Raw genomic sequence first — 27416 nt, forward strand, 5'->3', positions numbered from 1 at the left:
AATATAACATAGATTTTTGGGATACCATTGCTGAACTCCAACCCCTTTTCGTTACGTCTCTGCTTGCGTACGTGCTTGCACGTCATAATCAAACAAAAAAAGCCCAGTGACGAAGTCCTCCCTCCAAAATGTGGAAGGCAAAGTTCGTTAGTAAGTATAACATGAAACGTTCGTGTCCTGACCAGATACACATCCTATATATATATATTTTTTCTATATACACGAATATATATCATTATATAGGATACAGAAATGTAGACCTTGAATCCTGGTATGCTCTATCTCTTTCGCTCAGCCAACAGCTGATTTAGCAGAGCTCTGTAACTGTTAATGAAATTAAAAGCCATGTTTCCTAGAAAAAAAAAGGAAAAGAAAGGACAACGGAAATGACTGCGCAGGACCACAAATTGCAGGGATATATTTATATAAACTTAAATACATACATATAGAGGTAGAGAACGAGAGATTCTTCGTATTGTCCTGGGCTGTTGGCCTGCATCGATTTCCCGACCATGGTCTGGGACAAATTCCGTATCTGTGCGTGTATCCTGTAAAAAGGCAATGCGGAAAAGGAGCAACCAGATACAGAATACTCACGAACAAGCAACGACCTCGTAAACGGGGTCCTTTACTGCTCTACTCGTTCCACTTTTTATATGCTCACAGTCCCGGCCATATGTTTAGGCTCACGCATGCACAACTGTACTTTTGTCTTAATATGTTTGCTTAAAAAGTATCCTAATAATAAGTTCAATATCATTTCGCTATGGGTTCAATATATCCTTTTCTAAAAGCTTATATTATAATCTTATAAGTTATCATGATGTTTTAAATCCTTGAAAGTTTAAAAGTATTCAGTTTATATATTTTCCAAGTTTTACGTTTTATTAACAAAAAAATTTTAATATTAAAATCAAAGATGTCATATACTACGTTCATACACAAGCTTGCTTCGTTTGTAAATACAAATCCTTCGGATACCCAAATAAGTAGGCAACAAAAATAGTACTAGTTAGTAATCTTATTTACAAAACGGGTAGAAAAATGTTGCTATACTGATTATATCTGTTCAACGGTTCTCAAGATTATAAAGGTATTGTGAATTATTTCTTAGACTTTGATTAGGCAGGCGTATAAACGTAGTTATAGGTTGGAGTGGAGTCAAAATACAACACATTACATTACGTTAACGGCATATAAAAAATATCGCACATATTTTTTTGTATATAGATAATTAAATGCTAGATCGGGATTGAGCGGAGCCACTGTTATAATGGCATACGTTCGTATAACAGTGGCCTGGCTCAAGTGTCTTATAGAAGCTGTTAATTGCAAAGCGTTTCGATCCTATATATAGGTTTATGTATATAATGGCTATATAAAGTACACAGTTTTAACAGTATAACAGTATTAGGCTTGAGCGTGTGCGTGTCATGTATAACAGTTAGCGTGGGTGTATGTGTGTGTGTGTTTGTCACTTACAACTAAAATTGCCTTTGAGCAAAAAACATTCTTATATAATTATACAAGTTAGACTTTTTCTCCACAATACAAAAAAAAAAAAAACGTTACTTAGCATTGTTAATTATTGTTCATGGAATGGGGGACGGGGGGTAGATGGGTGGAAAATCGAGAAATAATAAATTAGATTTAAGCACTAACATGGAATACGTTTATCTATATAATTATTAGGTATATATATATATATATATAGATATATAAATACATTTATATATGGTGTGTATCAAAAAATATTTAAACCACAATTTTTCTAGTTAAAGTTCTTTTCGTTCCTTTGTCTTTTTTTTCATTTTGTGGGTGGGCTTCTCCTCTTAAGGATTCTTTCAGATTCATTAGATTCGTTCGTTCTTCGCTCAGCTTCATGGCACAAGATTCTTCCGTCTCTTTTCATCTCTACTTCTCTATCTCTTTCTCAATACAACTTTTGTGTCAGACAATAGTGGGTTAAACATGGTAAATTGCTTAGCATTTTAGTTGAGTTCAATAGGTTAGTCGGAACAGTTGTTACCCTGTAATCTTAAATACTATAATTATTCGCTTGGTTTTATACAATCTATGTAAATATTGCAACTTGTTGGTTTTTTTCTCTTTCAATCTTAACAGGCACTTAACCTTTCGTTTAGTTTCAACATAAAAACGGAATGTTAAAATAAAATGTATTAAAAAAAAAATAAACACTTTTGTTGGAATGTTGATCTTGTCATGTGCGTATAACAGTTGCGTTTACAACAGCGGAACAGTTTACTGGTTTTCATCGAAGTTATTTACATTATAAAAGGCATTACATATGTTTCGTTATGACGTTAAGAGTTATGAAAATGTTACTGAAATTTAGAAATATAGGTATTTAGGTAATTCTGTACAATGCAAAAGCGAAGGGTATTACGAATACAACAGTTACGTAGTTACAACAGTTAGGTTATTTAAGACATTGAGAACATTACGCTGCTAACAAGAGCTCCCTGAGTGGAACAACACTAAAACTGCGCACAATACTTGACAATCGAATATTGAGAGGCTAGCAGTTAGTAGCTAGCATCGCGTATTAAAATGCGTGCGAACAGGCGGCGGTGGTGCTGCACGCCTTCTCCTTTCACCACCCGTCGGATTTGTTGATCCGGAGGGACCCGTCCGATGACCATTTAGGGATCCCGGCGCTGTTGATGCCGTACATCCTGTTCCTCCGCCGGCTGAGGCCGATGCAGCTGCCTCTTCGCGCATTTTCTGCTTCTGATCACTGAGGCGGGCTCCCAGGCGATGCACCTTCTCTGGACTAAGGATGTTCAGGCGGGTCGTTTTGGAGGATTGTTGCTGCTGCTGTTGCTGGTGGATTGAGGCCGCTAGAAAATATAAAAGAAAGATAGTCAGGCATAAGCTCAAGCTTATACTCTTGAAATCCAAACCATTTGTCAATCGCTGGGCCGTGGCGGCGGTGTGCCTCTGGGCCAGATGTTTGCTGGGGGATCCGGGCCTGCTGTTCCTGGTGGGCGAGACGCAATTGCTGGCAGGGATTCCTTGAGATGCTGTACGACTGGACGGCGGCTTCACTGGCTTTCCTTTGTTATTGCTTATTGCCTGGCGGTGATTGTTGCTCGTTCGCTGCTGCAGTAGCTGTGGAGCTGTTTGTGAATGCGGAGGAAGTGGCAGCGTTAGCTTGTGCTTCTTGGGTAGCCAGTCTGGAGCGGATGAAGGACAATTACTACTGCTACTGTTGGTAGTTACATTTCCATTGCTGTTTAAGGTGACACTAGTACTAATGCTGGGTGGCAGGAAGAGTGGCGGGTTGCTGGCAGCAGTGCTGCTACTACTGCTCTGGCTTTTTGTCGTCGCCGTGGCCTTGCTTCTTTTGGGCGCTGGAGTTGCCAACTGTTTGCTTATACCACTGGTGGCCAAGTTCTCTAGGGATTCAGCATGCTGTAGCTTTTGACCCACCATTACAACCGGTGGATTCTTTCGGCCGAAAATGGGCGTCTGATTGATACGTTGGGTGCGCGGTGGCGGCGGTGGACAATTGTTGCCACCATTCAGTGCTGCAGCCTCGTGCTCCAAACGCTGGAACATTTTAAGGGCCACTGGTGGGGTTTTGAAGAAGTTCTTCATGGAATGTTGCGATTGATTAAAGTTCCTCCGGCTAGCCTCCTCCAAATGCTCGAATTTGCTGCGACACTGATTCAGTCGCGTGCGCATATCATCAATGGCCAGGCGGTGGTGCTGGGAATCCGTTCTGGTTGCACTCTCCTCCAGTTCCTCTTTGCTGGACTTAACTGGATTTTCATCTTCCTGTGCCGTTGGCAGATTGTTAACCTCTTGGTAATTTAAACTTGTATCGCAACTGGAATCCACGTCGGAGTAGGTATTTAGGTCCCTTACATCCTGTAGCTGCAGTTCAGCACCTGGTCGCAGGTCCACCAAGTAACCTCTTTCTCCGAAAGGACGACACTTCTTAAGCGCCTTTTTCAAAGCCCTTTCCTTGGATTCCGTTTCAGGCGTGAGATTACGTCGCTCCTCTTGGGCACCCAAAAAACGCTGACGACGCCTGGCCCGCATACTGTCCCGCAATCTCTCACCGCTGGGCGAGAAATCCTTGCCGAGATGTGGAGATTTGGGTATATCCTGCGGCTTAATCACCAGATTTTCCTTCTCCTTTTCAACTGGTGAAATGTCCGGTTCAGTTACAGCATTCTTGACCAGCTCATTGAGATTGTTTAAGCTGCGCTGGGATGTAGGTGACAGGGCATCCTCAGAGCTGCCATACCACTCCTGGAAAGTCTCGATCTCGTGTAGCAGGCGTTCTGGTGGTACACGCTCGGCGGCCAGATCTTCGGCCAGTCGCAAAAGCCACACGTGCAGGGTTTCAAAGCATGGACGCATATCCGGATTGAGGTCACAGCACACGAAGGCCACTTTGACAAATGCTTCCGGACACTGGGCGCAGAACTTCTCCCTAAACTCCTGCTGATTGAGGCTAAAGTCTGAGTTGCGGGGCATGAAATCGGGATCTGCTTCGACGCGTCCAATGATCTGTAAGATAAAATTGGTTAATCAATATAATAATTCGCTAAAAAAAACGTATATTCTTACCTCGCACAGCATAATACCAAAGGAGAAAACATCCACCTTCTCATCGTACTTAAGGCCCTTCATCATTTCGGGTGCCATCCAGTAGGGATTCCCTACCACCGTATATCGTTGCCTACGCTGCCTGCTCTTGCTGCGCCTTAGAGTTCCACTCGGTGACATGGCCGCATCGCTGTTAGCTCCTGAGCCATAGCCACCGGGCGTCATATTGCCAGCACGATCTGTGGTAGTCACTCCACCAGGCAGCCGCGGTGCATCCACACTGCGAGCTAAACCAAAATCCGCCACTATAACCGATCGATCTTCGCGCACTAGGCAATTCATTGAATTCAGATCACGATGGATGATATTCATCGAGTGCAGGTAACTCATGCCGCAGGCAATGTCCCTGGCCAGGCAGACACGCTGCGGCCAGGACAGGCTCTGAGTTGGATCATGGATCAGCTCCTTGAGACAACCACCGGCCACATATTCCGTAACCATATGCAATTTCTTCTCCTTGTACAGCACTCCAATGAACTTGAGAACATGGCGATGATCTAGCAAACGCAAAACGGCCACTTCTTTGATGAAATTCCTCTGGGCTTCCTCATCAGCACGATGCAGTTCCTTGAGGACCATCACCTCGCCACTCTGTCGATGAGTTACCTTGAAAACCTTTCCAAAGAAGCCTTCACCCAATTTTTCGCCTATAACCAGGTCAGATGCACGAAAGATTCTCTGAGGTTTTTGGACCACACGACAGGATTGTGTCCTGGACAGATCGTAGAGCTGAGGATGTGCCGAGTGCTGCTGTGCCTGGTGCTGTTCATCGAGCAGCTTGGACAGACTAGAGCAGCGTTCTTTCTCTTTGAGCTGAGTCATTGTGGTGGCTGCTCCAGCTGCCGGTGGTATTGTGGTTGAGGCATTTGTGGCTTGTCGCAGTTTCCTGGCCTTAGTTCCTTGTTCGCCGGGTGTTTTATACAGACGCTCTCGGCCTACCTCTACACTGGAAGCTGAAGTACTAAGCGGTAGGATTAACGTCGATGCTGACATGGCCCTTTGGATATCCGCTTGGCTGCAGGAGCGGCACACTTGCACCGGATCATGCTCCACGGTCAGTTGAAGCATCTTTTCATTACTCCGGATAAGTTTGTCGATTTGTTCCACGGAGGAATCACTAACAGGAGTACCATTCACCTCTAGAATGCGATCGCCAATGTGTAAGTTCGTAAGATTCACATCAATTCTGAGGAGACAAATGAAATATGTCAGAGATCAGAGTGTTTTTGAAAAGGCTTCCTATTTAGTTAGTTGGTTTTATTTTTTTTACTTAAGGCATGTGTTACCTATAGGGCGCCCCACAGCACTGTTCCGCCATCGAAGTTAGCCAAAAGAAGAAGTTACAGAACAAGCTGTTCCAATTTTCGTACATATTTTGGGTTAGCATGTGTATTAGGGGAATGCGAAAATTAGTTGGAGATTATGGGATGAGGTTTCCTAAAGCTACTTGAAGTTACTTAACTACCAACTGAAAGTGAGTAACAAATAATAAATCAATAACTTGTTTTGCAAGCACTGCACATGAAAGATTTCTTTCTAGTTAAATTGTGTTTATATTAGTATTGTTTTAATTAATTATAAATTAAATGAAGAGCTACTAAGCTTTATGTTTTTTTATTATATTTAAAGAAATGACAATGAGGTTAGTAAGAAGTACTGATAAATACTTTGACTCATAGAGCATGTAAACTATTAAAAATGTAAGCATTAGCACTATTCCTTTCCCAAAAAATTAAAAATTTTAAACATTTTTAAAGAGTTTTAAGCTAAAATCTACAATGCATTTGCCTAAAAATAATAATGTAAATAAAAACCCATCCTTACTCTGTAATCCGAACTGTAGGGCAACCATCATCCAGGGCCACACCATCTACTCGCAGACCAGGAGTGGCATCCTTGGGTATCTCGACCAGTCGAATGGAGTGCATTGGCTTGCCGGCCGTAGTGATCCGCGCCTTGGCATCCGCAGGCTGGCAGGATCGTTTGCCATAGCATTGACCACAATAGAGCTTTGATCGCTCGACCAAAGCGTAAGATTCACCCTCGCCGATAAACGAACCACATGCTGTGCAGCAAAAGCATTCCGGATGAAATTTGTGCTCGCCGGCCACCATAACGGGTCCGGTAATAACGGCCGTACACTGCTGACAGGCATCACCGAATCGTCCATAATAATCCTCCCGGCAGTACAGTAATCCCTCCCGTTCGAAATACCAGTTGTGCAAATGACCCTCGCAAACGGAACAGCGAAAGCAATCGCAATGCCATTGTTGACCCAAAGCCATGACAATGGGCTCCTCCGGATGCGGAAACAGTTGACCTCGGCAATGGGCACATAATGGAGGATGTGCTGCCGATCCTGTTCCTGATCCTTTACCTCCGCGTTCTCCATTTGCCCGAAGGCGCTGCTGATGATGCATGGAATGTTTTTGTTTGTATGCCTTGGCCCGATTACGTTAGCACTACAAGTATGAAAGTAAAGGGGGGTTGGTAAACGATATTAGCGAATGACGGAATAGGTATTAAATATAGTAAATATAGACCAAACAGTCACGGAAAATGACCAATAATCAAAAGCAAGGTAACTGCCTTGAGCAAAAACTAACTGAATTACAAATAGAAAATGTAGGTCTTTCAATAATCTAATGCTTTTAAATAACAATCAATCATTATTGTTCGTATAGAAGAAGTCCAATTCAAAGTTTTCCTTTGACTTCAATTTGAATTGTTAACTTCCTTCCTCCTTAACTTGAAAGGCAACCTTTTTCTTGTGATTCTATAATCAAATATGAGAACTGTGTAAATAGGCTTTGAAAGGTACGATCATTATATAGGTATATTTATTCCAGATAAGATAGGAATCTTATAAAAGGAATATACATTGTATATCTATCTAATCCAAATTTTTCATTATTTAATAAAATTATTCTATAGGAACTTTGATAGTTTGATAGTATAGGATAAGATCGTACTATCCAAGGGGCTTTTATACTTCCAGAATCTGGATGTATATTTGATTGTGTGTTAAATAAGACCGCCTACGATTCCCAAGTGTCTATAGCTTAGCACTGATGGCTGTAAACGGCCAAAAAATATTACAAAAATCTAAAAAAATGAATAACATATTTTTTGAAGAGCAAATTAAATGTTCTTTGTTAAAGCGATAGCTATTCGAAATATTTTTGCGTATAGTCAGTAATAATGGAATGACAGATAAACAAAAAACAAATGAGTCGGTAGCCATTAGTAAAAGGTTCAGTTGAAGAAATGGATCACACGCGATAAAGACTTTGATCCTGAGTCAGCTAGCTCATCAATGGAATTCGCTTAACCGCCTGATTTTGATCAACGATTTGCATACATTCATGAAGTATGTACATATTTATAGATGTATATATATATCTCAACATTGACCGTGAAAACAGAGTTGATGCAACAACAATCATGGGTCTTTGGAGCAACTGCAATCGCAATTGCACTTCAGCTGAGCTAACTGTAGTTGTTGTACTTGCCATCCCGCTCCCGCCCGCGTTTACTTGGGCAATGAATGACGAATGCGCCATCAAAGCGCACACTTGCATAGGAGCACAGTGGATACCATAAAAACTTCTTTAATATTACACCTTTAAATTCTCGAAGTAACTCTACTGTTTTTGGTACTTTTTACTTTAACTTTTTTGGCCATCAATGCTGGAACTTAATTTGTAAATCATATGTTATAATTCCACTAAAAAGTAATTCCGTTTAATCAACTATGACTATCATAACTTTGCTGTCCAATTTATGTTAATTAAGTCAATTAATTCACGGAGAATTTGTTTGTTTCTGAGTAGGACAATTTTAAATGTGCCCACTGTGCGCGGACAGAAGCACTACACACACACGCGTACAGGTGCTGCACACACACACGATGTTAGAAAATGTGTGTGGGGGAACGGGAACAACAACGACATTAACAGATCTAACACAGCAACAACAACTGGTTTTACTAACATTTTATTGTTGTTACACGCTAAACTAAACCAAACACACACGCACACACTTACATAATTGTTCGTTTGTATAGCTATTGACTTGACGCACATTGCACATTTGTTGGGTATTTGTTAACTTCGTTTATTTAATTCTAATTCCCGCCATGTAATTTTTAACCACAATTGCCGAAATGCCGACGCACAACTCACTAAGTCAAACAATAAAAAAGAAATGCATAATAAACAAAACAACAACAAAACCACACAAAATAAAATACAATCCAGCCAAAGTGACCGTAGGCCTATCATTAAGGAATTCCTATACTATCGTTTAGAGACCGCCAATTCGATAAGTATTTTTTTTATTGTTTATTTAAAATGTTTAATTTTTTATTACTTGCCATAAACACTAATTAAGCGAATATTAAGAAACTAATTTGATGATTTCCAATGCGACCGTTTGTAAAGCACAAAATCTAGATCTCTAAGTCATTTGCAATGCGGTCTCTTTAAAAGATATTCCAAAAATGTAGCGGACAAAATCGTTATATTTGAATTTAAATTTACCACAATTGGAAGTTTCATTTTATTAAATATATTTAATTATTCCACTTACTTTTAATGAACACCCGGTGAATATTTTGAAGATGGCAATGAAATACTTTCGTTTTATAACAAAAACAATACTGTCTTCAGCGTTTATTTTATTTACTTAACGTTAACGTCTCTCACCGTTTTTTTTGTTTTTGGTCAGTTGAAAATTAAAAAAGTGAAAACAAAACATTCTAATAAATTAAGTGTACAGGGAATCATCAATTTGCCTACGACTGTTTTTATCCTTGGGCGGTATTCGTCCTGCCGCTGGAATTACTACTCACTCCCGTTGCCGCTGCCGCTGGTGCTGTTACTGTTGCCTGTTGCACCTTGGCAGCCACAACCTCCTCCACAGCCTGAACTTGCTCCTGGATATCACGTCGCTCCTGTTGACGCACCAGATCGAAGTACAGGCCCCGCTTGGCCATCAATTCGTCATGTTTGCCGGTCTAGGGTAAATAAAATAATGACATTAAATTAATCTGCATATTATCCGAGATCTATTAATCAGTCAAAGGACAACTCACCTCTACGACGCGTCCCTGGTCAAGTACAACGATAAGGTCAGCATTTCGTATCGTGGACAACCGATGAGCAATCACCAGGGTGGTGCGATTCTTGACCGCTGTGTCGAGTGCCTTCTGCACCTCTGCCTCACTGGTGGCGTCCAAAGCACTCGTCGCTTCGTCCAGGATGAGGATGCGGGGATTCTTTAGCAACGCTCGGGCGATGGCAATGCGTTGTCGTTGACCACCGCTCAACTGGGTACCTCTTTCGCCCACATGCGTCGCATATCCATCGGGCAGGGCAGTAACAAAGTCATGCGATTGTGATAGTCGCGAAGCCGCGAACACATCTTCTTCGCCTGCATCTGGCTTACCATATCGGATATTCTCCAATATTGAGGTGCCAAACAGCACAGGCTGCTGTTCAATGAAACCGAGGACATTGGCCCGGAGCCAATATGGAGAGATGTCCGATAGCTTGTACCCATCCAGTTTGATATTGCCCGCCGATGGTTCGTAGAAGCGTTCCACCAGGGACGCTATCGTTGACTTACCGGATCCACTGGCTCCCACTAGGGCCACCGTCTGGCCCGGGCGGAGCGTCAGGCTAAAGTCTTTAAGCACCACCTGGAGAAAAGGAGGAAATCGAGTGTCAGTAGGGGAAAATATGGAAAGTACTCAACATGTATTAATTACTAAATATGTACTATTTCGTTTTAGAATGTCTTTTTAAAAAAGTTAGTTTCCCAACTACCAATTGGCGATATTTAATCTATATCCCTTATATTTCCATATCAGTTTTTACACAGGAAAGTAAATTACTTTTTGTATTACTTCGGTGGTAATCTTTTTATCACTTAGCCGTAAATTTAAGCTATTTGTGGCTGTTATAAAATTGTTTATCTTTTTGCGGAAGCGATAAGATGTTAGTAAATATTATATAAAAAATAAGGCTACTCTAGTAATTAACACTATATTGATTTTTTAAGGGAAACTATATTAAACTCACATGATCAGGTCGCATGGGATATGCGAAGGAGACGTTCTCGAACCGAATCTCGCCATGCAGACGCTCCTGCGGGATGATATAGCCGCGTAGCAGCTCCACCTGTGGCTGAAGCGAAAGGAACTCGAAGACCCTACTGCCAGCCGTCATGCCACGGATCATGGTGCCCAGCAGAATGGATCCCTGGGCTAGGGATCGTTGCACACCCTGCGAGGCAACCAGGAAAGCCATCAATGCACCCGGCGACAGGCTATCTGTGGACATTAGGTGGCCGCCCATGAAGAGCGTGGATAAGACTAGTGTGTTGAGGAAGAAATTGGTCAGACCCTGGAAGATGGCGATGCCGTAGCCGAGTTCCTGCGCCAGACGTGCCGCCTCATTGGTCTCCGCCTCGAACAGTTGCATTTCGCGATATTCACAAGCACTGGATCTCACTGTTCGGATGTTGGAAAGCGCCTCCTCGCAAACGCCCGTCGCTCGTTCTGACTGCGCCTGTGAACTTTTGCTTAACGAGCGCAGTTTTTTGCCCAAATACGTCATAAACATCACCACACACGGGACACTGGCTAGAGCAATGGCAGCCATGTGCGGCGAAATCATAAAGAGCGATATACTTCCACCAATTAGTTGAGCACCACTTCGTAATCCCTGGGACACGAACTGCTTAAACGAAGTCTTGAAGTCCTGCACATCGGCGGTGAGTCGATTGACCAACTCACCCGTCCGATTTTCATCGAAGAAGGCAATGTCCTGGACAACTATCTGAGTGAAGAGATCCTGCCGCATTTTGGCCGCTATCTGTTCACCGACGCGGCTCAACAGGTAGATGTACATGAAGGTGAATCCCGATTGAAGCATATATAGGCTTAGCAAATTGCTGGCCGGTTTACTAACGTCCTTCATGAACGTGTTGTCCCTCACATACGTATTGGCATATCTCGCCAGTGTGTTGACCAGCTCGCCGAGCAGGTTTGGGATGCGGATGTTGATGTACGCCACTATCAGGGCGGCCTGTAAGAATAGATTAGCCAAATATTATCTTAAACTCACTACGTATTATATATGTTTAAAATCCTCTCAATTGCCTATCCTTGAAATGTGTTTAAACATTAGTAGCTGATCTAGTAGTATGTTTCTGTCTAAATTCTCTAGTTGTTGCTTTCCTCTGTTTCCAGATCCCTTTGCATAAACCAATTTTAAACTTGTTGCTTTTGTGCTGGAAACTATCCTAGTGGGATCACAGAATTCTGGATGCACCGAACACTCACGCAAACTGCTCCGATGAGCTCCCAGATATGTGGCTCCAGGTACGCCCATAATCGTTGCCAATCGAACGGTATACTCTCCGCAGGTTCCTCCTCTTCCTTCCGAATGGCTAGCCGACTACCCTCGCAGTGGACTATAGGGCCTCGATGCCCCGCCCACCAGGATCGGGCGCCTAGACCGATGGAGAGACTTCCGCCGCCCCACAAGAGGAGGCGTGTAGTGTGCAGCAGACGGCTAGCGTTTGTAGGCGGGGGTGTAGGCATAGGGGGTTGTGGTGCTCCTTTAACGTTCGTCCCGCGTAGATGTTGTCGCATTAGGCGGGCGGCATTCTGGAGGCGTGGCAGTGGCTGCTGTGAGGGCTGCAGCAGGTGGCGACTGTCGGATAACAAAAAGGGCGGTTAATAATAGGCAGTGATTGGTATTGATGACATAACCGGAGTGAGGGCGAGGGGGTTGTGTATTCCTGTCTAGCTTCTGGGCTGTTGGGGATAGGCCTTTCCGATCGCTGACACTCAATGATGAAACTTACCTGCACAAATCGCTGCTCCTGCCGCAATTGGACACGAGTAGGCGCAGCATCTCTTCTCGTCTCGCGTGGCTTGCAAATATCAACAAAATACGCAAGCGTTAAGGCATCAGCTGGCGATAGGCGCTCACACATGTCGCCAGCGATAGGCATCATTAAAACCATCAATATATCGATATGTTGTGAATTTAAAATTTGTTTTAAATATTTGAAGAATAACAATTTGTTTTGAATATTTGAAGAATAACAATTTTTGAGAATTTTTAATAGTTTTCAAATTTTTTTTATTAATATCATTATAAATCAGCTAAAAATACTTACTTACATTATATATCAAAGGTTTTAAATGTTTTTGTCCCTGCATACTGTAGGCTCCAAAGTTCTGCAAAACATCGTTAAAAATGTCAAACAAATTTTTAATTATTGCACATTAAAAATGTTAAATGAAATTAATTTTTACTTAAATGTAATCGTTATAACTCCATCCCTTATCGCTACAAGTCTGGCCACCCTTGGCAGCCCGTATCGCCAGTCTGGCAGCGCCATAAAAGTCGAGTTGGCATTTGGGAGATTTTGCTGCGTTCGGATCGAAAGAAAATTCCATAGTAAATTGTTTAAAAACCAAAAACGACTGCTTAAGCAATCAGCAAACAAGTAAATGTATTTTTTAGTCAACTGGCAGAGAACAGTACCAAGTGCGTGTAAATAAACAAGCGATTTGTGTAAGTTCGTGTGCAGCGTAAGCTAATTAGAAGAGAAAAAAGGAAAGGGACATCGACACTTGTACCCTCTCTCTTAGCATGTGTGTGTGTGTGAGAGCCTGCTACCTTCTATGTGTGGGTCTGTTTACTCTCGTAATTTTTGGCTGTGTTATATTTTTATAGGAAAAAGAAATTGACAAAGACAACTGCCAAGTGTTGTTTTCTTTTATTATGGCCAGTAAAAATAATTGTGTTTAAAATTTGCACGGGAACACCGGATTGCAACCCTGCGTATGGTTCTTTTCTGCCGAGAGAGAGATTTCTCTCCCTCGACCACTGCTCCAATTTTTCCCCCAAGAGAGTGTTTTCACTTTTGACTTGCAGAAAATAAAGGAAATAAATAAATAATACAAATTATACAATATACATTAGGGTCAGTTGATTTAAATTAAGTATAAAAATTATCATCGGCTTAGACAAAATTAAAAAAAAAACCTGCTTCGTCTAGAGAACAAAAACAACAACAACAATAAGAGAGCGAAACGGTGGTAACAAAACGAACAAGCAGAAAAAGAAGAGGAAGAGCAGAAGAGTGTGGGAGGGAGAAGGGGCAATATATGGCAAACGTCCACGTAAACTTTTAACTTTTGCTTTTCCCCTCATTGTGGCCCCTATAATATACACTTTATTCGATATTGTTCAATATTCGCTTGTGTATTATCCATCACTTTTCATAATTTCCAATTGGAATTGTTGAAAAATCTGGGAAAACAGGTAATTTTCCATCGGGAAAAACTGGTTTCGTTCATTGAATTGCTCCACAAAATGTAGCAACCACCACCTGCAAAACCTCCCGGAAAAGTCCTTATAACATCTACAAACCTTTCAGATATCTCACGGGAACTAAATATAAAGTTTTTCTCAAGAATTATAGGAGTTTTTTGTACACTGTAGTATTGAAATACAGTTGTAAACTTGTGAAATTACAATTATTTGCTAAGTAATCTCCTTTCATTGGAAGTGCTCATCAGAAATCTTTCCAGTTTGCGTCATCTTAAGCAAAAATATCGTTCATATTTTTCTTATGGAAAACAAAAACAATTGTTATAAAAAACTTTAAACTTTTATAACAATTGTTTGATTAAAGGTTGATTAATATCTACGTTTGTTTTTAGAACTAGTAGGTTAATGGATTTCCGTTAAATAATGTTGTTTTTCATTTTAAATTAATTTGAATATGTTTTTTGTTTCTCTTTTTAAAGATTCAACATGTTGCACAATAATGCGCCCTGGCTGCCACCGCATCAACAGCAGCAGCAGCAGCAACAGGCACCGCAGCAACATCCTACTCCCCAGCAGCAACATGCAACGCCCCAACAGCAGCAACTTCATCCTGCCCAGCAGCAGCAGCAACAGCTCTATGCCAGCCAAATGTTTCAGCAACAGCAGCCAAATTATTGGCCAGAGGATCAGCAACAGCAATCGCTGAACTACAATAACTACTATGCTGGACAACAGCAGCAACATCCTATGCAGCAGCAGCAACTGCCACCGCAGCATCAGCAGCAACAGCAACTGCCACCGCAGCAGCAGCAGCAACAGCAACTGCCACCGCAGCAGCAGCAGCAACAGCAGCCCACGCAGCAGCAGCATACAATGCAGCAGCAATTGTATTATCCCACTCACCAGCAGCCACAAGTCCCGGCTCCACCGGAACCCGCTCTGGACTCGTTTGACAACAATAATAGTATTGGAGGAGTTAGTGGCCGGAGCGATGGCTGGGGTGACTGGGGAGATTGGAACGATAACAGCAACAACAATAATATTAGCGTTAGCAATATTAGCAACAGCAACGAGGCCTTATTGGAGCCATCAGGACAATTGCTAGAGGATTCCTTTAATGTTCAATCCTCGCCAGGCAGTTGGCAAGCCTTTGCCACTAATACCATTGGCAATAATGTCAATAATAATGTGGAACTACCACCTTCAGGGGATCAACAAGCACCATCCTTGCACCAGCAATCGGCTCCTTTATTACATCATCAGCAGCAGCACCAGCTGCAATCTCCTCCGGAACTTGGACAGGAACCCGAACTGGATGCCATTGTACCACCTCAGGCTTTCCAAAATCAGCCAGCAGCTGCAGCACCACCACCTTCATTCGCTCCACCACCACTATCTGCTGTGGGAGGATCACCATTATTTGCTGTTGGTGCTCCTCCAGCTCATCTTGCAGGGTTAGGAGCTTCTTCTTCAGCACCTCTCGGCGGAGTTGGAGCCCCACCAGCACCCTTAATTCCTATCGTTGCACCATCCGTAGATACTGCAACCATTGCACCACCGGCTGCACTGCCACCAAGCGTGACTCCAGCGGCTGGCAATCCCTTTAAACGCTCCACGGGTCTCAACAAACGAGTTAACATAATGGCCAATCCTGCGGGAGGAGCTCCATCGCCACCAGCACCAGCTACGGTGGCTCCTTTGGCACCAGCAGCACCAATTCCACCACCAGCAGAACAGCTTTTTGGCTTGCCAGCAGAACCTCATGGAGATGGTTTCAATTTACTGGCAGCACCACCTGTTGAGGCTTCAATTGGAGCTCCACTTAGTGCTCCCATTCCGGCACCTATTTCTGCACCAGCCGCATCGCTCTATGCACCACCACCAACCCTTTTGCAGGCTGTCCAGCAAGTGGAACCGGACAACCAGGAGGTGTTATCCGCACCGAATGACGAAAGGGCTCAGTACTTGCAGACGAGTCATCTGTCCGAGCAGCTAGGTGAAGGTGAAGCGGATCAGGACGCTGGTTTACTGCCGCCACCAGGCCTGTCCCGTTTGGTTTTGGGTCAACCGGAGTTGGATTCTCAGCAGCAACGTCTGGTCACTGGTGCCACTGAACAGCCACCGATCAATGTGGCCCAGGCGGCTGCTTTGCACATGCAGGAACGACAAGCAGATGGCGAAGACACCTCCGATGGTGAGCAGCAAGTGCGTAATATTCAGACGCCTCCTCGTCGAGTAGTAACGGGCGTAGAGACCAACGCCCCATCCTTGAGAGAACAGCGGGAAGTGGTGCTAGATGGTGAAAATCTTGAGGATCGTGAAGCTATACCGCCACCAGCTCTTGCTGAACTACCGCCAACATCAGTACATCACAATATTCTGCCCGATGAGCCGGAGCAGCTGCATCACAACAATCCGCCACAGGCGATGCCTCCGTTGAATTCACAGCAAGCTCATCAACAGCAACAGCCACTGTTGCAGCAGCAGCACCAGCAACAGCAGGAAAAGAAACGTGCAGCTGTTGCACGTCGGACCAATAAATCCTCTCTGGATCTGGAGTCCGAGGACGAGTCGGATGAGTTTCTGCAGAGCGAAAGGGAACGAGATCGGGAACGTGAGCGTGAGCGCGAGCGTGATCGTAGAGACGGACGTGCACGCAGCCAAGGTCACTATACCTACGATGGTGAAACAGAAGATTCGGTGCGCGGTTCAACCCACCATGAAACCAAATCCATAAGGGAAACGCATTCAAGACGCAATCCAGAAAGCACGCGCTCTCGACGTAATCCGGATTTGAAGGTGGAGCGTGAAAGGGAACGGGATAGGGGGCGTGATCGTAACTATCGAGGAAGATCGAATAAGTATCACAGTGGTGGCGAGGATCCTGATCGTTCTTTTGAACACTCGCGTCGGTACAATAACAGCAACTACGATGGTGAATCAGATAATCCGGAGATCAATCATTTGATCGAAGGTGATCTTGATGGTAGCATTGGTGCAGGCACAGGTGGAGTTGGCGGTAGCGGTGGACGGAGCAGTAAAACTAGTCGCCAGCGACGCAGTGCCGCCGAAGAGGACTTTGATGACTATGATCGTCAGTATCCCATGCGCAAACAGCCAGCGTCGGTGGGCCATTCACGTTCCTCTGGCGGACGACGGAAGTACGAGAATCAGGGACGTAGTGCCCGTACGGAGGATGGTCGCAGTCGTCACAAGGATCTGAGGAACTGGGATGGTGGCTACGAGGAGTACCGCAAGAAGAGCTCACGCAACAGTGATCTCGATAAAGAGCGACACAATGGCGGTAATACCAGCGGTGGTGGCGGAGCCGGTGGTTCTGGCAAGCGTCGCACCTACGATCAATATGCTGTGTCAGCTAATGCTTATGATCCGTACGGTATGTACGAGCAAATGTCAAGGAATCCACAAGCTTATGCCGAAGTGTATGCCAAGTTCTATGGCCAAATGATTAACTCAATGACGGCCGCAGTTTCGGCAGCAGCTTCTAAGTCTGGAGTTCCGGGTGCAGCAGTGATACCCGGTTTGGTGCCAGGAGCGGTACCGGTGAATGCAGGCCAGTTGATGGCAGCAGCCGCCGCGAGCGGAGGAAGTGTCAGCGGAAGCAGTGAGGCCGCCCTGCTTAGGGAGCGTGAAAGGTTAGTTAGATCCAACTACTATGCCTTGTTGTTTTTTTTTTCTTTTTTATATGAAAGTTTGCTTGGTCTTTGAGTTAGTATTATTACCAGAAACTTGCAGAGATTTTAGAGGGGGTCTTCTTGGTACAAATCTTTTAGGATGTAAAAGCTAATCTATATTATTCTCGATTTGTTCTTTTTTTTAAAACTCGTCTTCAAGCTGGACAGGTTGAAATCTCTTTTTAATGATTCATAAATTTGAAAGATTAAAACATTTAGATAGCAAGTGATTATTCAACAAGAACACTATCTTACTTTAAGTAGTGTTATCAAATGAAATATTTTATATTTAATAGAAGAAAGAAAGAAGTAAAAACTTTATATAATCTCTGCAAGTTTTGGGATCTTCAATTTCGATTGATCCGAAATATCGTTATTTTGCCAATGTTCCTTTAGTTTCGTTTAACACCTTGTTTACCTTTAATGATATCCTAACCCTTAATCCGAGCCCTAAAACCTGATCTTAAAGTAGCCGTTGGTTTTCTCTTCTTTCTTTATCTTAGTTTGCCGTTTGCTAACCGAAAATGAAAAACGAAAACTAATGAATAACATAGTTTGTTTAATATAATTATGGGTCTGTCCCCACCCTGCCTCCATCCCTTTCCTTGACCCCGCCGCCCCTTAAATGTTGAGGTTGGACTTGGGCTTTTAATCTTATCAACTTAACTAAATCTTGCTCACTTTTTTTTCGTAGTTAGTGATTAGAATCGAGGTCTCTCGCTTGCTCGCTCTACTGCAGCTTTCTCTTTTTCTGGCGTTGTAACTCAAATATTACATATATTACATTTTCCAATTGGAATTCCACCATCCCGCCATATATCATGATCCACATCCAATTTGTTTCCCCCTAAGTGTGTCTGAGTGTGTGTCATTCGTTGTGTTTTACTAATTAAAACAAAAAAAAAAAACACAGCAAACAAAAAACTAATTCAAATTCGTAAATAACCGCAAAAACTGTTTTCGTCTCTAACCAACAACCACAACAACAACAACAAAATGCACACGAACAACCGAAACAACAACAACAACAATTGTGCTTTCTGCCCAACTTCCCACCTTTACATATATACATATATATATATATATATACAATACAGGTATACACACGCATACATAACCCAAGCCAATGAATTCCATCGTCATCAATACAAAGAGCTGATCTACCAGCAACAACAGCAACAACAACATCACAGGGAGGATCAATTGAACTCCAGTTTTGCCATTACCGAGGATAATGCCAGTTTTTATGGATCGCGCGGAGGGTCCATCTATAATCCATACCAACCATCATATCCGCTGGCCAGTGCCCGCTCGCTAAGCAATTTGAACGGCGATGGACGCGATTCCCGATGCGGACCGTATTACGCTGGTTCCGAATGCGGTCTCGATATCAGGTGGTCAAAAAAGCAAAAAAAAAAAACAACCAAAACGAGAAAGGATCTTGTAGTATACCCTTGCAGTTATAACGAAAGTTACGATCATGTCATATAGATCAGTTCCGATTTCAAACAGACCATTTATATTGGTATATCATATTAATTTCTCTTTAACTTTTTCTAAAAATAATATAAAACACGTTCAAAGATCTATTCTATAATATATTCCTATAACTAGGGATAGTGTTAAAGTATATTCTGCAAGGGTATATATAAAAATGTTTTAAAAAAAAGAGTTTAAAAAAGATGTCCTACAAAAACTAAATCCCACTCCTTCGCTTTCTGTCGTGCTTACTCTTTCACTCCAGTGAAGCTTTGCGCTATCATCTAGGCAAAAACAAAAAGAACCAAAACACCTGTCCTTTTCACCCATCTATCTCTCCTCTCTGTCGCACTCACTCTTTTGCTGCTGCTTTGGAAAATCGTTTCTTCGCTTTTTTTTTACCTGTCTAGAACAGATGATATGTTTATATCTGTCTCTGACTAATATTTTTGGATAACTGGAAATTTGGTTTTGTAGATCTATTTAAATTTTTATCAAAGTATATAGGGTTACGAATATGGTTTAATTTACCTTTATAAACATAAAGGTTAATTCTTAATACTTCTTTTTGAAGCAGATCTTCCTATATCAGTATTTACTAAATTTTATATTGATCCCAATTAGGTCAGTTTCTTGAATTTAATCACAGATTGAAAAACAGTTTAAAACCTTAGAAAACGTTGCTTTACCTTTTTCGAAAGTAATCAATCATCGGATTTGTAATATGTAGGTTTTATCCTAAAATGAAATAGGATAAAGTATAAAGTTTAATATAAATAGGATATTTAGGATGATATAATTTTTTAGATATTCTATATTTTTATGGTAAACATGCTTGGATTTTAAAGGGTTCTTTTGAAAACTTTCTTGGCATGGTTTGGAAACTGTTAAGATCTACTTCGTTGATGGGTTCTTATTCTTGCATTCGACTATATACCCCCTTGTACCTTTTCCCCCCAAACCCGATCTCTCTGATTTCCCCGAAAATCCCCAAACCCCTTTTCGAATTTTGCATGATTCTTTTTCTTTCTTTTATATATTTTCTTTTGAAACATTTCTATAACTATTGTACTAATTCGCTTACTTTTGTGACCCACTGTAGAGCTGCTGCCGATTTGGTACCTTCGACTTATGGAGGAGTGGTTGGTGGAACCGCTGGAACGGTGACCACCACTGCGGTGGCTCGCCCGCCTCGTAGACGCACTCCCCTGCAGTTTAATCGGCCACATTTGGTGGCCTCGTATGCGATGAGTTTGCTGCTAAAGGTTAAACCCAAGTACGCCGGACGCGGACGTCTGCGCAACGATGTTGAGGTGGCACCACCACGTATCCGTGACGGTACGAGCAGTCTGCTGCGGATGTATCCGGGTCCGTTGCAGGGTCGCAAGTTGCACAAGGACAAGATCATTAGTTTCTGCAAGGAGCAGATTCGACTGGGACCCACAAAGGGTTGCACCGTGCTGTATGCCACGCAGAAAAAGCCACAGGGCAGCGTGGTCAAATATCGTGCCTCTCATGCGCTGATGTGGCACCTGCTTATACTGTTGTTGCGTCAAAATGGGGTAAGACTCCAGATTAGCCAAGATAAACATTCATCTTATCATTCCATTTAACCATTTCAGTACATTGCTGACACGGATGTGGGCGATCTATTGCTGGAGAACCAGCAGGAGTATCCCTATGATCCTACCGAATACGAAGCGGAGAACGAGCCAGATGTAGAGGCTGAGCAGAATGCCGCTGTTCCTGCGGAGAAGGCAGGAGATTCTGATTTGGATAGTGAATCTGCAGCAGTTGCTACGCCAGAGGAGACACCAGCTGTGGGTGCAGCACCTAGCTCATCCAATGGAGCAGATGCAGGAACTGTGCCGACAGCTGGTGGACAGACTCCTCTGTCGGAACAGGCGGCTACGGATAAGTTCCGCAGTTATGTTCTGCGTGGAAATGTCGAAGAAGCCCTTCAGTGGGCCACCGATAATGGCCTTTGGACACATGCCTTTTTCTTGGCGCTATACGAGGATCGCTATGCTCTCACAGATGTGGCACAGAAGTTCCTTAATCGCGCGATCAAGGCCAACGATCCACTGCAGACGCTCTATCAAATGAAAAGCTGTCACACGCCGGCGTGCGTAAGCCAGCTAAAGGATGAACAGTGGGGCGACTGGCGGTCGCATCTCTCTATTCTGGTGACGAACAAGAGTCGCCAGCCAGAGTATGACCGCAGTTCGGTAGTGGCCCTTGGCGATACGCTTTTCCAACGCGGCGATATCTATGCGGCACACTTTTGTTATTTGGTTGCCCAAGAGGAGTTCGGAAGATACGATAGCTCTGCCACAGAGCTAACTGCCTTGACCGCCAATGTGCCCAGGTGAGTTTTGGTTTTTGTAGCATTTGTTTAATCCTTAACTTACTTTTATTTTTGTTTCCAGACTTATCCTACTTGGATCCTCGCACTATAAGCATTTCAATGAGTTTGCCAGCAACGAGGCCATCATCATGACAGAGATCTACGAGTATGCTCGGTCGCTGTTCGATCCTAAGTTCAGCATTGCCCATTTCCAGCACTACAAGTTCCTGCTGGCCACAAGGATTCTCGATTATGGCCAGCACTTCCGCTGTACCAACTACTTGGAGCAAATCGCTAGGCATATTGAACTGAAGCCAGAGAGCTACGACAGCGATTTTATTCAGCGGGTAAAGCTATTTTTTTCTTTACAATCCTATGATTGTTTCATTTAAAGTTTCATTTTATGTTTTTAGGTCTGCGGTTTGGCCGAACGCCTGCGCTATCATGATCCCATTCTTATCAATCGTGTCTCCTTTGCGAGCCCTCCTAATGCTACCAACAAGGATAGTGCTGCTCCTGAGGAAAAAGCCTGGCTGCGTCAATTGCGATCTCTAGCCGACGTGGTGAGTTGGACATTACACAACCAGCCTTGTAAAGTAACTAATCCGATAATCATTCCTTGCAGCAGCCACAGCAGGAGCAATTGCAACATCTGCAGCAGGAAAATCAATTCCAGCAGGAACAAAACGACATCAATCAACAGTTTGCCGAGGTCAATAAGCAATTTAGAGAGCTAAACATGCAATACGATGGTGGCAATCTGGAGACCACGCTACAGCAGCAATTGCCTCCGGTGGATCAACAGCAGCCGCCGCTTCAGCAGCAAGTTGTGCCAGAAACGCACCAACAGCCACCACAACAATACTATGAGCCACCACCTCAAGTGCCAGCTGAAACGGATCCCTATGGACAGGGGCAACAATCTTACTATGATCCCAATGCCGGCCAGCATCAATACGATCCCAATGCCAGTCAGCAACAATATGATCCAAATGCGGCGCTCCATCAATACGATCAACAACCTCAGCAACTGACACCCAGTTATGGCCAAATAGAGCCTGCAACTGAGGCTTATCAGTCGGGACAAGCAACAGATCCAGCTAGTGTTCCTCCTGGTTATGGTTACGACTATTGGTCGGGCACACAGCAGCCGCCTTATGGCGATGAGGTAGGTTCAGCAGCCTTCAGAAGTTTCCAAAACCCTCTGTATTCCCATTCGATGGAAATGATTTGTAATCATTCAAACTAGTAATTTAGGATTGTATATATCGAGATTATCTTATAAGAGTTTTGTTTTCTAAGTTTACTATAAGATTTAAAGACAGATTTCTCAAATCTGTCGAGATTTTATTATTATTTTTATAAATGTTTTTCCTTATTGGTATACAGAGGGTATTTTTGTTGCTTTTGTTAAACTTTTTAGTTTATTTTAAGTTGATCAATGTTTGTAAAGAGTGCAGAGTCCCCTTTATGATTTAGTTTTGTATTTTCTGTAATTCTGTTTATGCTTTAAGTTTTGACCTGTCTTAAACTTGTGTGTTATAGCCATAGAAAGTAGGACTCGCCAAAATGCTAACAAGTTTCTAATCACATTGCACACACACAACATCGAAAAAATTAAAACATGCCTCTATCCTAAATGGAATGCAGCCAAATGAGAATCAAGCTGCTGCCCTAAAGGATGATGAGGATGATGAGGAGCACCGCATATTGCAGCAGGCACAGCAGCAAAAGTTCCAACAGGCCAAACAGCAACAACAGGAGCTACATAATCGCAGCAATGGTGCCGCCAACAGCAACAATCGTTTCAAATCGAATGCCTTGAAGCAGGAAAAGAGCAGCAGCAGCAATTCATTGCGAAAAAGACAAGACGCAACGAGAACAGCAACAATAGCAGCGGCAGCAGCAGCAATTGCCCAGATAACACCAACAAAAGCTGCAGTGGCAACAACAGGAGGAGTAGCAACAGCAGCAGGAACGACGACATCGACAAAGGCATTCAATTTGAATGATGTAAGTAGCTTTTCCAACACAAATAAACGACATCAAGCTACCAGCAACAGCAGCAACAATCGCATCAGCAACAAAACAGCAGCATCAGTAGCAGCAACATCTACATCAACAGCAACAGTAGCAACCGTAGCTGCTCATTCTAAGCAATTACTAAGTTGTAGAAAGTCTAACAGCCAAAACAGCTCTTACTTAGCTACGCCAAAAACGCTAACAACGCCCACACGTTTTATTGCCGCCAAAGCAGCTACAGTTACAGCAAAGCCCACCACAGCGCACACCACATCCACGACAACAACTTCTATAGGTACCAGAGGATCATCCACAAAGCGGGTTAACTTTAATCTTCCAACGACCATTGCGGAATCAGAGCAAGAATTTGAAAATGAACTGGAGTTTGATGAAGACGAGGATGAGCAGGTGAACACTTTGGCTTTGGCACAAGCTAAACCAAACCACGTACATCTATCGCGAAAACCGCACATTGTCTTTAATGGCACTTATCCCATTGATATGCCCCTGACCCAAGGGCAAAGTCAACTCAAAAGCAACTCATATGACCCGGAAGCTAATGCAGATATTGGAGACTTACAGCGTTATAGGAACTACATGCTCCATGACTATGTAATAGATGAAGATGCCGAGGGTGAGGAACAGGCTGAAGAAGAAGGCGAGGATGATGAGTATGCGGATGAGGATCTATTCCCGTACGCCGATGACGATGAAAGCTTTGATGATGGCGATTACTATACCCATGAACTGCTTAACAAGTATGGGATAATATCAACCAAAGAGTCAGGAAGGGCTGAAAGAACACCGGGTAACGTGGAGGCTGCCACATCTGTTGCCCAGCCCCAACACGTTTGGTCTATGGAGGAATTGATAGCCAATCCGGCCATACCACTTAACTACAAGAAAATGTGCACCGAAGTGGAGCATAGCCTCAGTCGATTCGAGAACTATTTGGACAGCAAAAAGGACCAACAGATGCATCCAGGAGCAGGCCCAGTGCGCACATTTGACATCGATGCACCCACTCGACGAGGCCATAGGAGCAGCACAGCCACAAATGCTGGTCTAACTCTTAGATCTAAGAAAAAATTGTAAAGACAGTCACAAGAAAAAATGCAGTTGTAGTACCCAGAAAAAGATCAGTATTCATAAATCGAAAGGGTTAGGTAGAAAGAAAAGGAGGAGTAAGTGCATCGCTGCCTTTCTGTACCTGGATCTTGTCTTAACTGTTAAATCTATAACTAGTTATAATGTCTCTTAAGCAATCTGTTAACACTAAGCCTTATATGATAATTGTGAGCAAGAGAGGTTTTTGACTGCGCCAGTTAATTTGCCATGCGTTTTCGTTGTTCATTCGATTCGATTTAACTAATCTAATAACTACTATGTTACTTACTAACCAACCTAAACACTCTACCTAAGAACTATGACTTTAGACTTAACTGATTGCTTCTCGCAGTAGACTAATCCAATGCCATTTCTTAACTCCAACTCCGATTTTCGCAATCCGAACCGATCAGCTGCAACAGCAGGCGCGCCCAGCGATTTCCATGCCCAAGTCCAAGAGCTATGGTGATGAAGACGATGGCGGTGCCGGTGGTGCAACGACACATCCTGGCCAAAAACCCTCTGCTGGAGGCTCTTCTGAAGCTGCCGGTAAACAGCAGACATCGGGCAAACAGTCCAATTCTGGCGGCGATCTTGGGTGAGTCTTAAATACTATAATCGATGGTGGTAAAGAGTCCGATTTATAGACTATTTAAATAATGTTTTTTTCTGCCTTTTTTTCATAGTGCACCTGGCAATCAGAATTCCGGCTGGTTTGGCGGAATCTGGAACAAGCTGTCGCTTAAGCCGAAGAATCAAATGATCCTGCCGGACGACAAGAATCCGACTATCGTGTGGGATAAGGAACGCAAATGCTGGACAAACACCGAGGGCAATGGCGACGAGGCGGAGAGCTTTAAACCGCCACCCAAAATGAGCGATCTGGGTATGGGCATGCCATCTGCAGGACCACCAGCGGCAGCAGCAGGAGCTCCTGGACTGGGAATGGGCTTGGGTGCAGCGTTACCGCCCATGGCCACCAATCCGTTGGGCACCCATCAACCTGCACCGTTGATGGATCAGCAACCTTCGTCTCAGCCGCAATTGTATGGAAGTCCCATTGACTATACGGCTGCTCCGGCACCCGAGATGATACCAACGGTTCCATCGCCGGCACCACTACCTGTCCCATCACCTGCACCGGTGGCAGCAGCGGCGGCTGCCAATCCTGCGGCCGCTCCCGGTGGGCCACAGCCCAAGCTGCAGTCGAACATGTTTAAGATGCAGCGCAACCGAAGTAAGTCCGGTTATTATTGGTAGCTTCATTCATTACTGACCCATATTTTTCCTTTCTACAGCGTTGAAGAACTCCTACGTGGATGTGTTCAATCCCTCGGGTGCGCCAATGTCGGCAGCGCCAGAGAATGTGCTGGCTCCCATTATGGCGCCGGCTGCGGTTCCCCAGGGCGGTTACTTTGTCCCCGGAGCAGCGCCTACGCACCAGCAGTAAGGTGATCCTGATGCGGGGAATAGAAAGAGCAGAAGCCTTGGGACCTGGAGTAAGAGGTTTACACGAATGGAGGAGGAGGATGTTGTGATTAAAAGGGCTGCCACAAATGCCAACGAGATGTGAGTTGAGACAGAAGATAGAGGATGATGCCTGATTGATGGGGTTATTCTTTTATTGCAGCAGCACTTCGAAGCTACGTAAAAAGAAAATACAAGAAAACCTTTTTGAAACCGGTGACCGTTAACACACACACACACACACACCCAGTCATGCATAAAATATACACACACATTCAAACGAAAAAAGTCAACTTTCCAGCAGGGGAAAAGTTGACCCAACGATTTTTTTCTAAGATCCTATAGTTCGTTAACTTCTGTCTGTCTGTCCTATCTTCGTGTGTGTTGGTCTACTAAATTAACTCACCCAATTAAAAAATTAAACACATAATTTTAATAAATTTGTGCGCATGTGAGTGTGTGTGCGTGTGTGTTTGTAAGTGCGATCGATGTCTTAACGTTTAGTGAATGATTAATTGAGGAAACGATGAAGAAAGCGATTTATGTACGACTAGCGAATTATATATGTAAATTTTCTCTATGTAAACTATACGATCCCCCTCCCCAAATCCCATACCCTCTATTATTCATATATACACATGCCCCTCCACGTCCCCACGCCCACTTCTCTACCGATTTCTGTTTATATACATGTTTCTTTTGTATGTTGCATAGTTTTTATGATTATTTTTTGTTTAGCTGTATGAATATGTATTCGAAGGAGGTCAGACATTAATTCGGAATTCACATTGATTGATGCTGTATTGCTGTATTTTCCACATCTAAATGCTGTATAACTAAAACTATCTATCTATCTATAACTACAAAATTGATATTGGATTAATAAGCGATTAAGAACTGAAATGAATTGTTCTCCCTGATTCTTTCTTTCTCGATGTATTCTTCTATCTGTGTCTCTTTCTTACGATTGGTGTGAAATATGCAAATGATTCCAATTATATTTATAATTATAAATGTATCTTTAGAGCAATTAAAATGGTTTTTCTGTTTTTTTTATATATCTATTTGTTTAAATTAAAAAATGCATTTTGAAAATGTTTATTTGTTAGAACTTGTTTGTTTATGCTTTAATTTTTAATTTAAATAATATATAAAAATAATAAAATAACTGGTGCAGGCAAAAAATAAATAAGCAAAAACGAAAGCAAAGAATATAGAACGAATGAAGGTATGAATAATGAAATTATATAGGAAGGAATATACTGGCACACATATGTATTATGTACAAAATGCTAAATGCTA

General features: G+C 43.1%; 3 protein-coding genes across 15 annotated transcripts; 1 reads left to right on the plus strand and 2 right to left on the minus strand.

Moving 5' to 3' along the window:
- Positions 1–169: 169 nt before the first annotated feature.
- On the minus strand, positions 170–8915 carry LOC108103931 (LIM domain kinase 1). 2 transcript variants are annotated; one of them, XM_017209685.2, is made up of 8 exons: positions 8688–8915; positions 6466–7103; positions 5928–5993; positions 4603–5827; positions 2925–4542; positions 602–2861; positions 444–548; positions 170–352 (listed from the first exon to the last, which is right to left on the minus strand). In XM_017209685.2, exons 2-6 carry the CDS (start codon positions 7059–7061, stop codon positions 2554–2556), a joined length of 3813 nt encoding a protein of 1270 aa, XP_017065174.1. In that variant the 5' UTR covers positions 7062–7103; positions 8688–8915; the 3' UTR covers positions 170–352; positions 444–548; positions 602–2553. The 2 variants fall into 2 exon arrangements, with proteins under 2 accessions (XP_017065174.1, XP_017065176.1); XM_017209687.2 differs by lacking the exon at positions 5928–5993.
- A 386-nt stretch (positions 8916–9301) lies between these two features.
- LOC108103942 (mitochondrial potassium channel ATP-binding subunit) lies at positions 9302–12643 on the minus strand. The gene is made up of 5 exons (XM_017209702.1): positions 12517–12643; positions 11990–12362; positions 10725–11732; positions 9737–10342; positions 9302–9658 (listed from the first exon to the last, which is right to left on the minus strand). Exons 1-5 carry the CDS (start codon positions 12564–12566, stop codon positions 9449–9451), a joined length of 2247 nt encoding a protein of 748 aa, XP_017065191.1. The 5' UTR covers positions 12567–12643; the 3' UTR covers positions 9302–9448.
- A 381-nt stretch (positions 12644–13024) lies between these two features.
- LOC108103890 lies at positions 13025–27144 on the plus strand. 12 transcript variants are annotated; one of them, XR_001772266.1, is made up of 13 exons: positions 13028–13235; positions 14477–17653; positions 18790–19086; positions 20274–20733; positions 20794–21539; positions 21601–21865; positions 21932–22081; positions 22147–22686; positions 23169–23531; positions 25061–25245; positions 25334–25884; positions 25946–26216; positions 26278–27144. XR_001772266.1 is itself a non-coding variant. In XM_017209625.1 (12 exons), exons 2-12 carry the CDS (start codon positions 14484–14486, stop codon positions 26095–26097), a joined length of 6882 nt encoding a protein of 2293 aa, XP_017065114.1. In that variant the 5' UTR covers positions 13029–13235; positions 14477–14483; the 3' UTR covers positions 26098–27144. The 12 variants fall into 12 exon arrangements, 6 of the variants coding, with proteins under 6 accessions (XP_017065113.1, XP_017065110.1, XP_017065109.1 ...); XR_001772264.1 differs by having other exon boundaries at positions 13029–13235; positions 22144–22686; XR_001772265.1 differs by having other exon boundaries at positions 13029–13235; positions 22144–22686; positions 26281–27144.
- The last annotated feature ends 272 nt before the right edge of the window (positions 27145–27416 follow it).

This window comes from Drosophila eugracilis, unplaced genomic scaffold (genome assembly GCF_018153835.1).
Source record: "Drosophila eugracilis isolate 14026-0451.02 unplaced genomic scaffold, ASM1815383v1 contig_408, whole genome shotgun sequence".
NCBI classification, from domain to species: Eukaryota; Metazoa; Arthropoda; class Insecta; order Diptera; family Drosophilidae; genus Drosophila; species Drosophila eugracilis.

Excerpts from the sequence above, each read along its gene's own strand:
- LOC108103931 (XM_017209685.2), bottom strand. The coding sequence starts at position 7,061 with ATGCATCATCAGCAGCGCCTTCGGGCAAATGGAGAACGCGGAGGTAAA. Across the intron at positions 5,994-6,465 it reads CCTACAGTTCGGATTACAGA|CTTGTTCTGTAACTTCTTCT; the intron begins GTAAGGATGGGT and ends AAATTGGAACAG. Across the intron at positions 2,862-2,924 it reads GGCCCAGCGATTGACAAATG|CGGCCTCAATCCACCAGCAA; the intron begins GTTTGGATTTCA and ends TATATTTTCTAG.
- LOC108103942 (XM_017209702.1), bottom strand. The coding sequence starts at position 12,566 with ATGCTGCGCCTACTCGTGTCCAATTGCGGCAGGAGCAGCGATTTGTGC. Across the intron at positions 12,363-12,516 it reads AGGAGCAGCGATTTGTGCAG|TCGCCACCTGCTGCAGCCCT; the intron begins GTAAGTTTCATC and ends GTTATCCGACAG. Across the intron at positions 9,659-9,736 it reads ACCAGGGACGCGTCGTAGAG|ACCGGCAAACATGACGAATT; the intron begins GTGAGTTGTCCT and ends TATTTACCCTAG.
- LOC108103890 (XM_017209621.1), top strand. The coding sequence starts at position 14,484 with ATGTTGCACAATAATGCGCCCTGGCTGCCACCGCATCAACAGCAGCAG. Across the intron at positions 22,082-22,143 it reads TGCGATCTCTAGCCGACGTG|CAGCCACAGCAGGAGCAATT; the intron begins GTGAGTTGGACA and ends CATTCCTTGCAG. Across the intron at positions 22,687-23,168 it reads AGCCGCCTTATGGCGATGAG|CCAAATGAGAATCAAGCTGC; the intron begins GTAGGTTCAGCA and ends AATGGAATGCAG.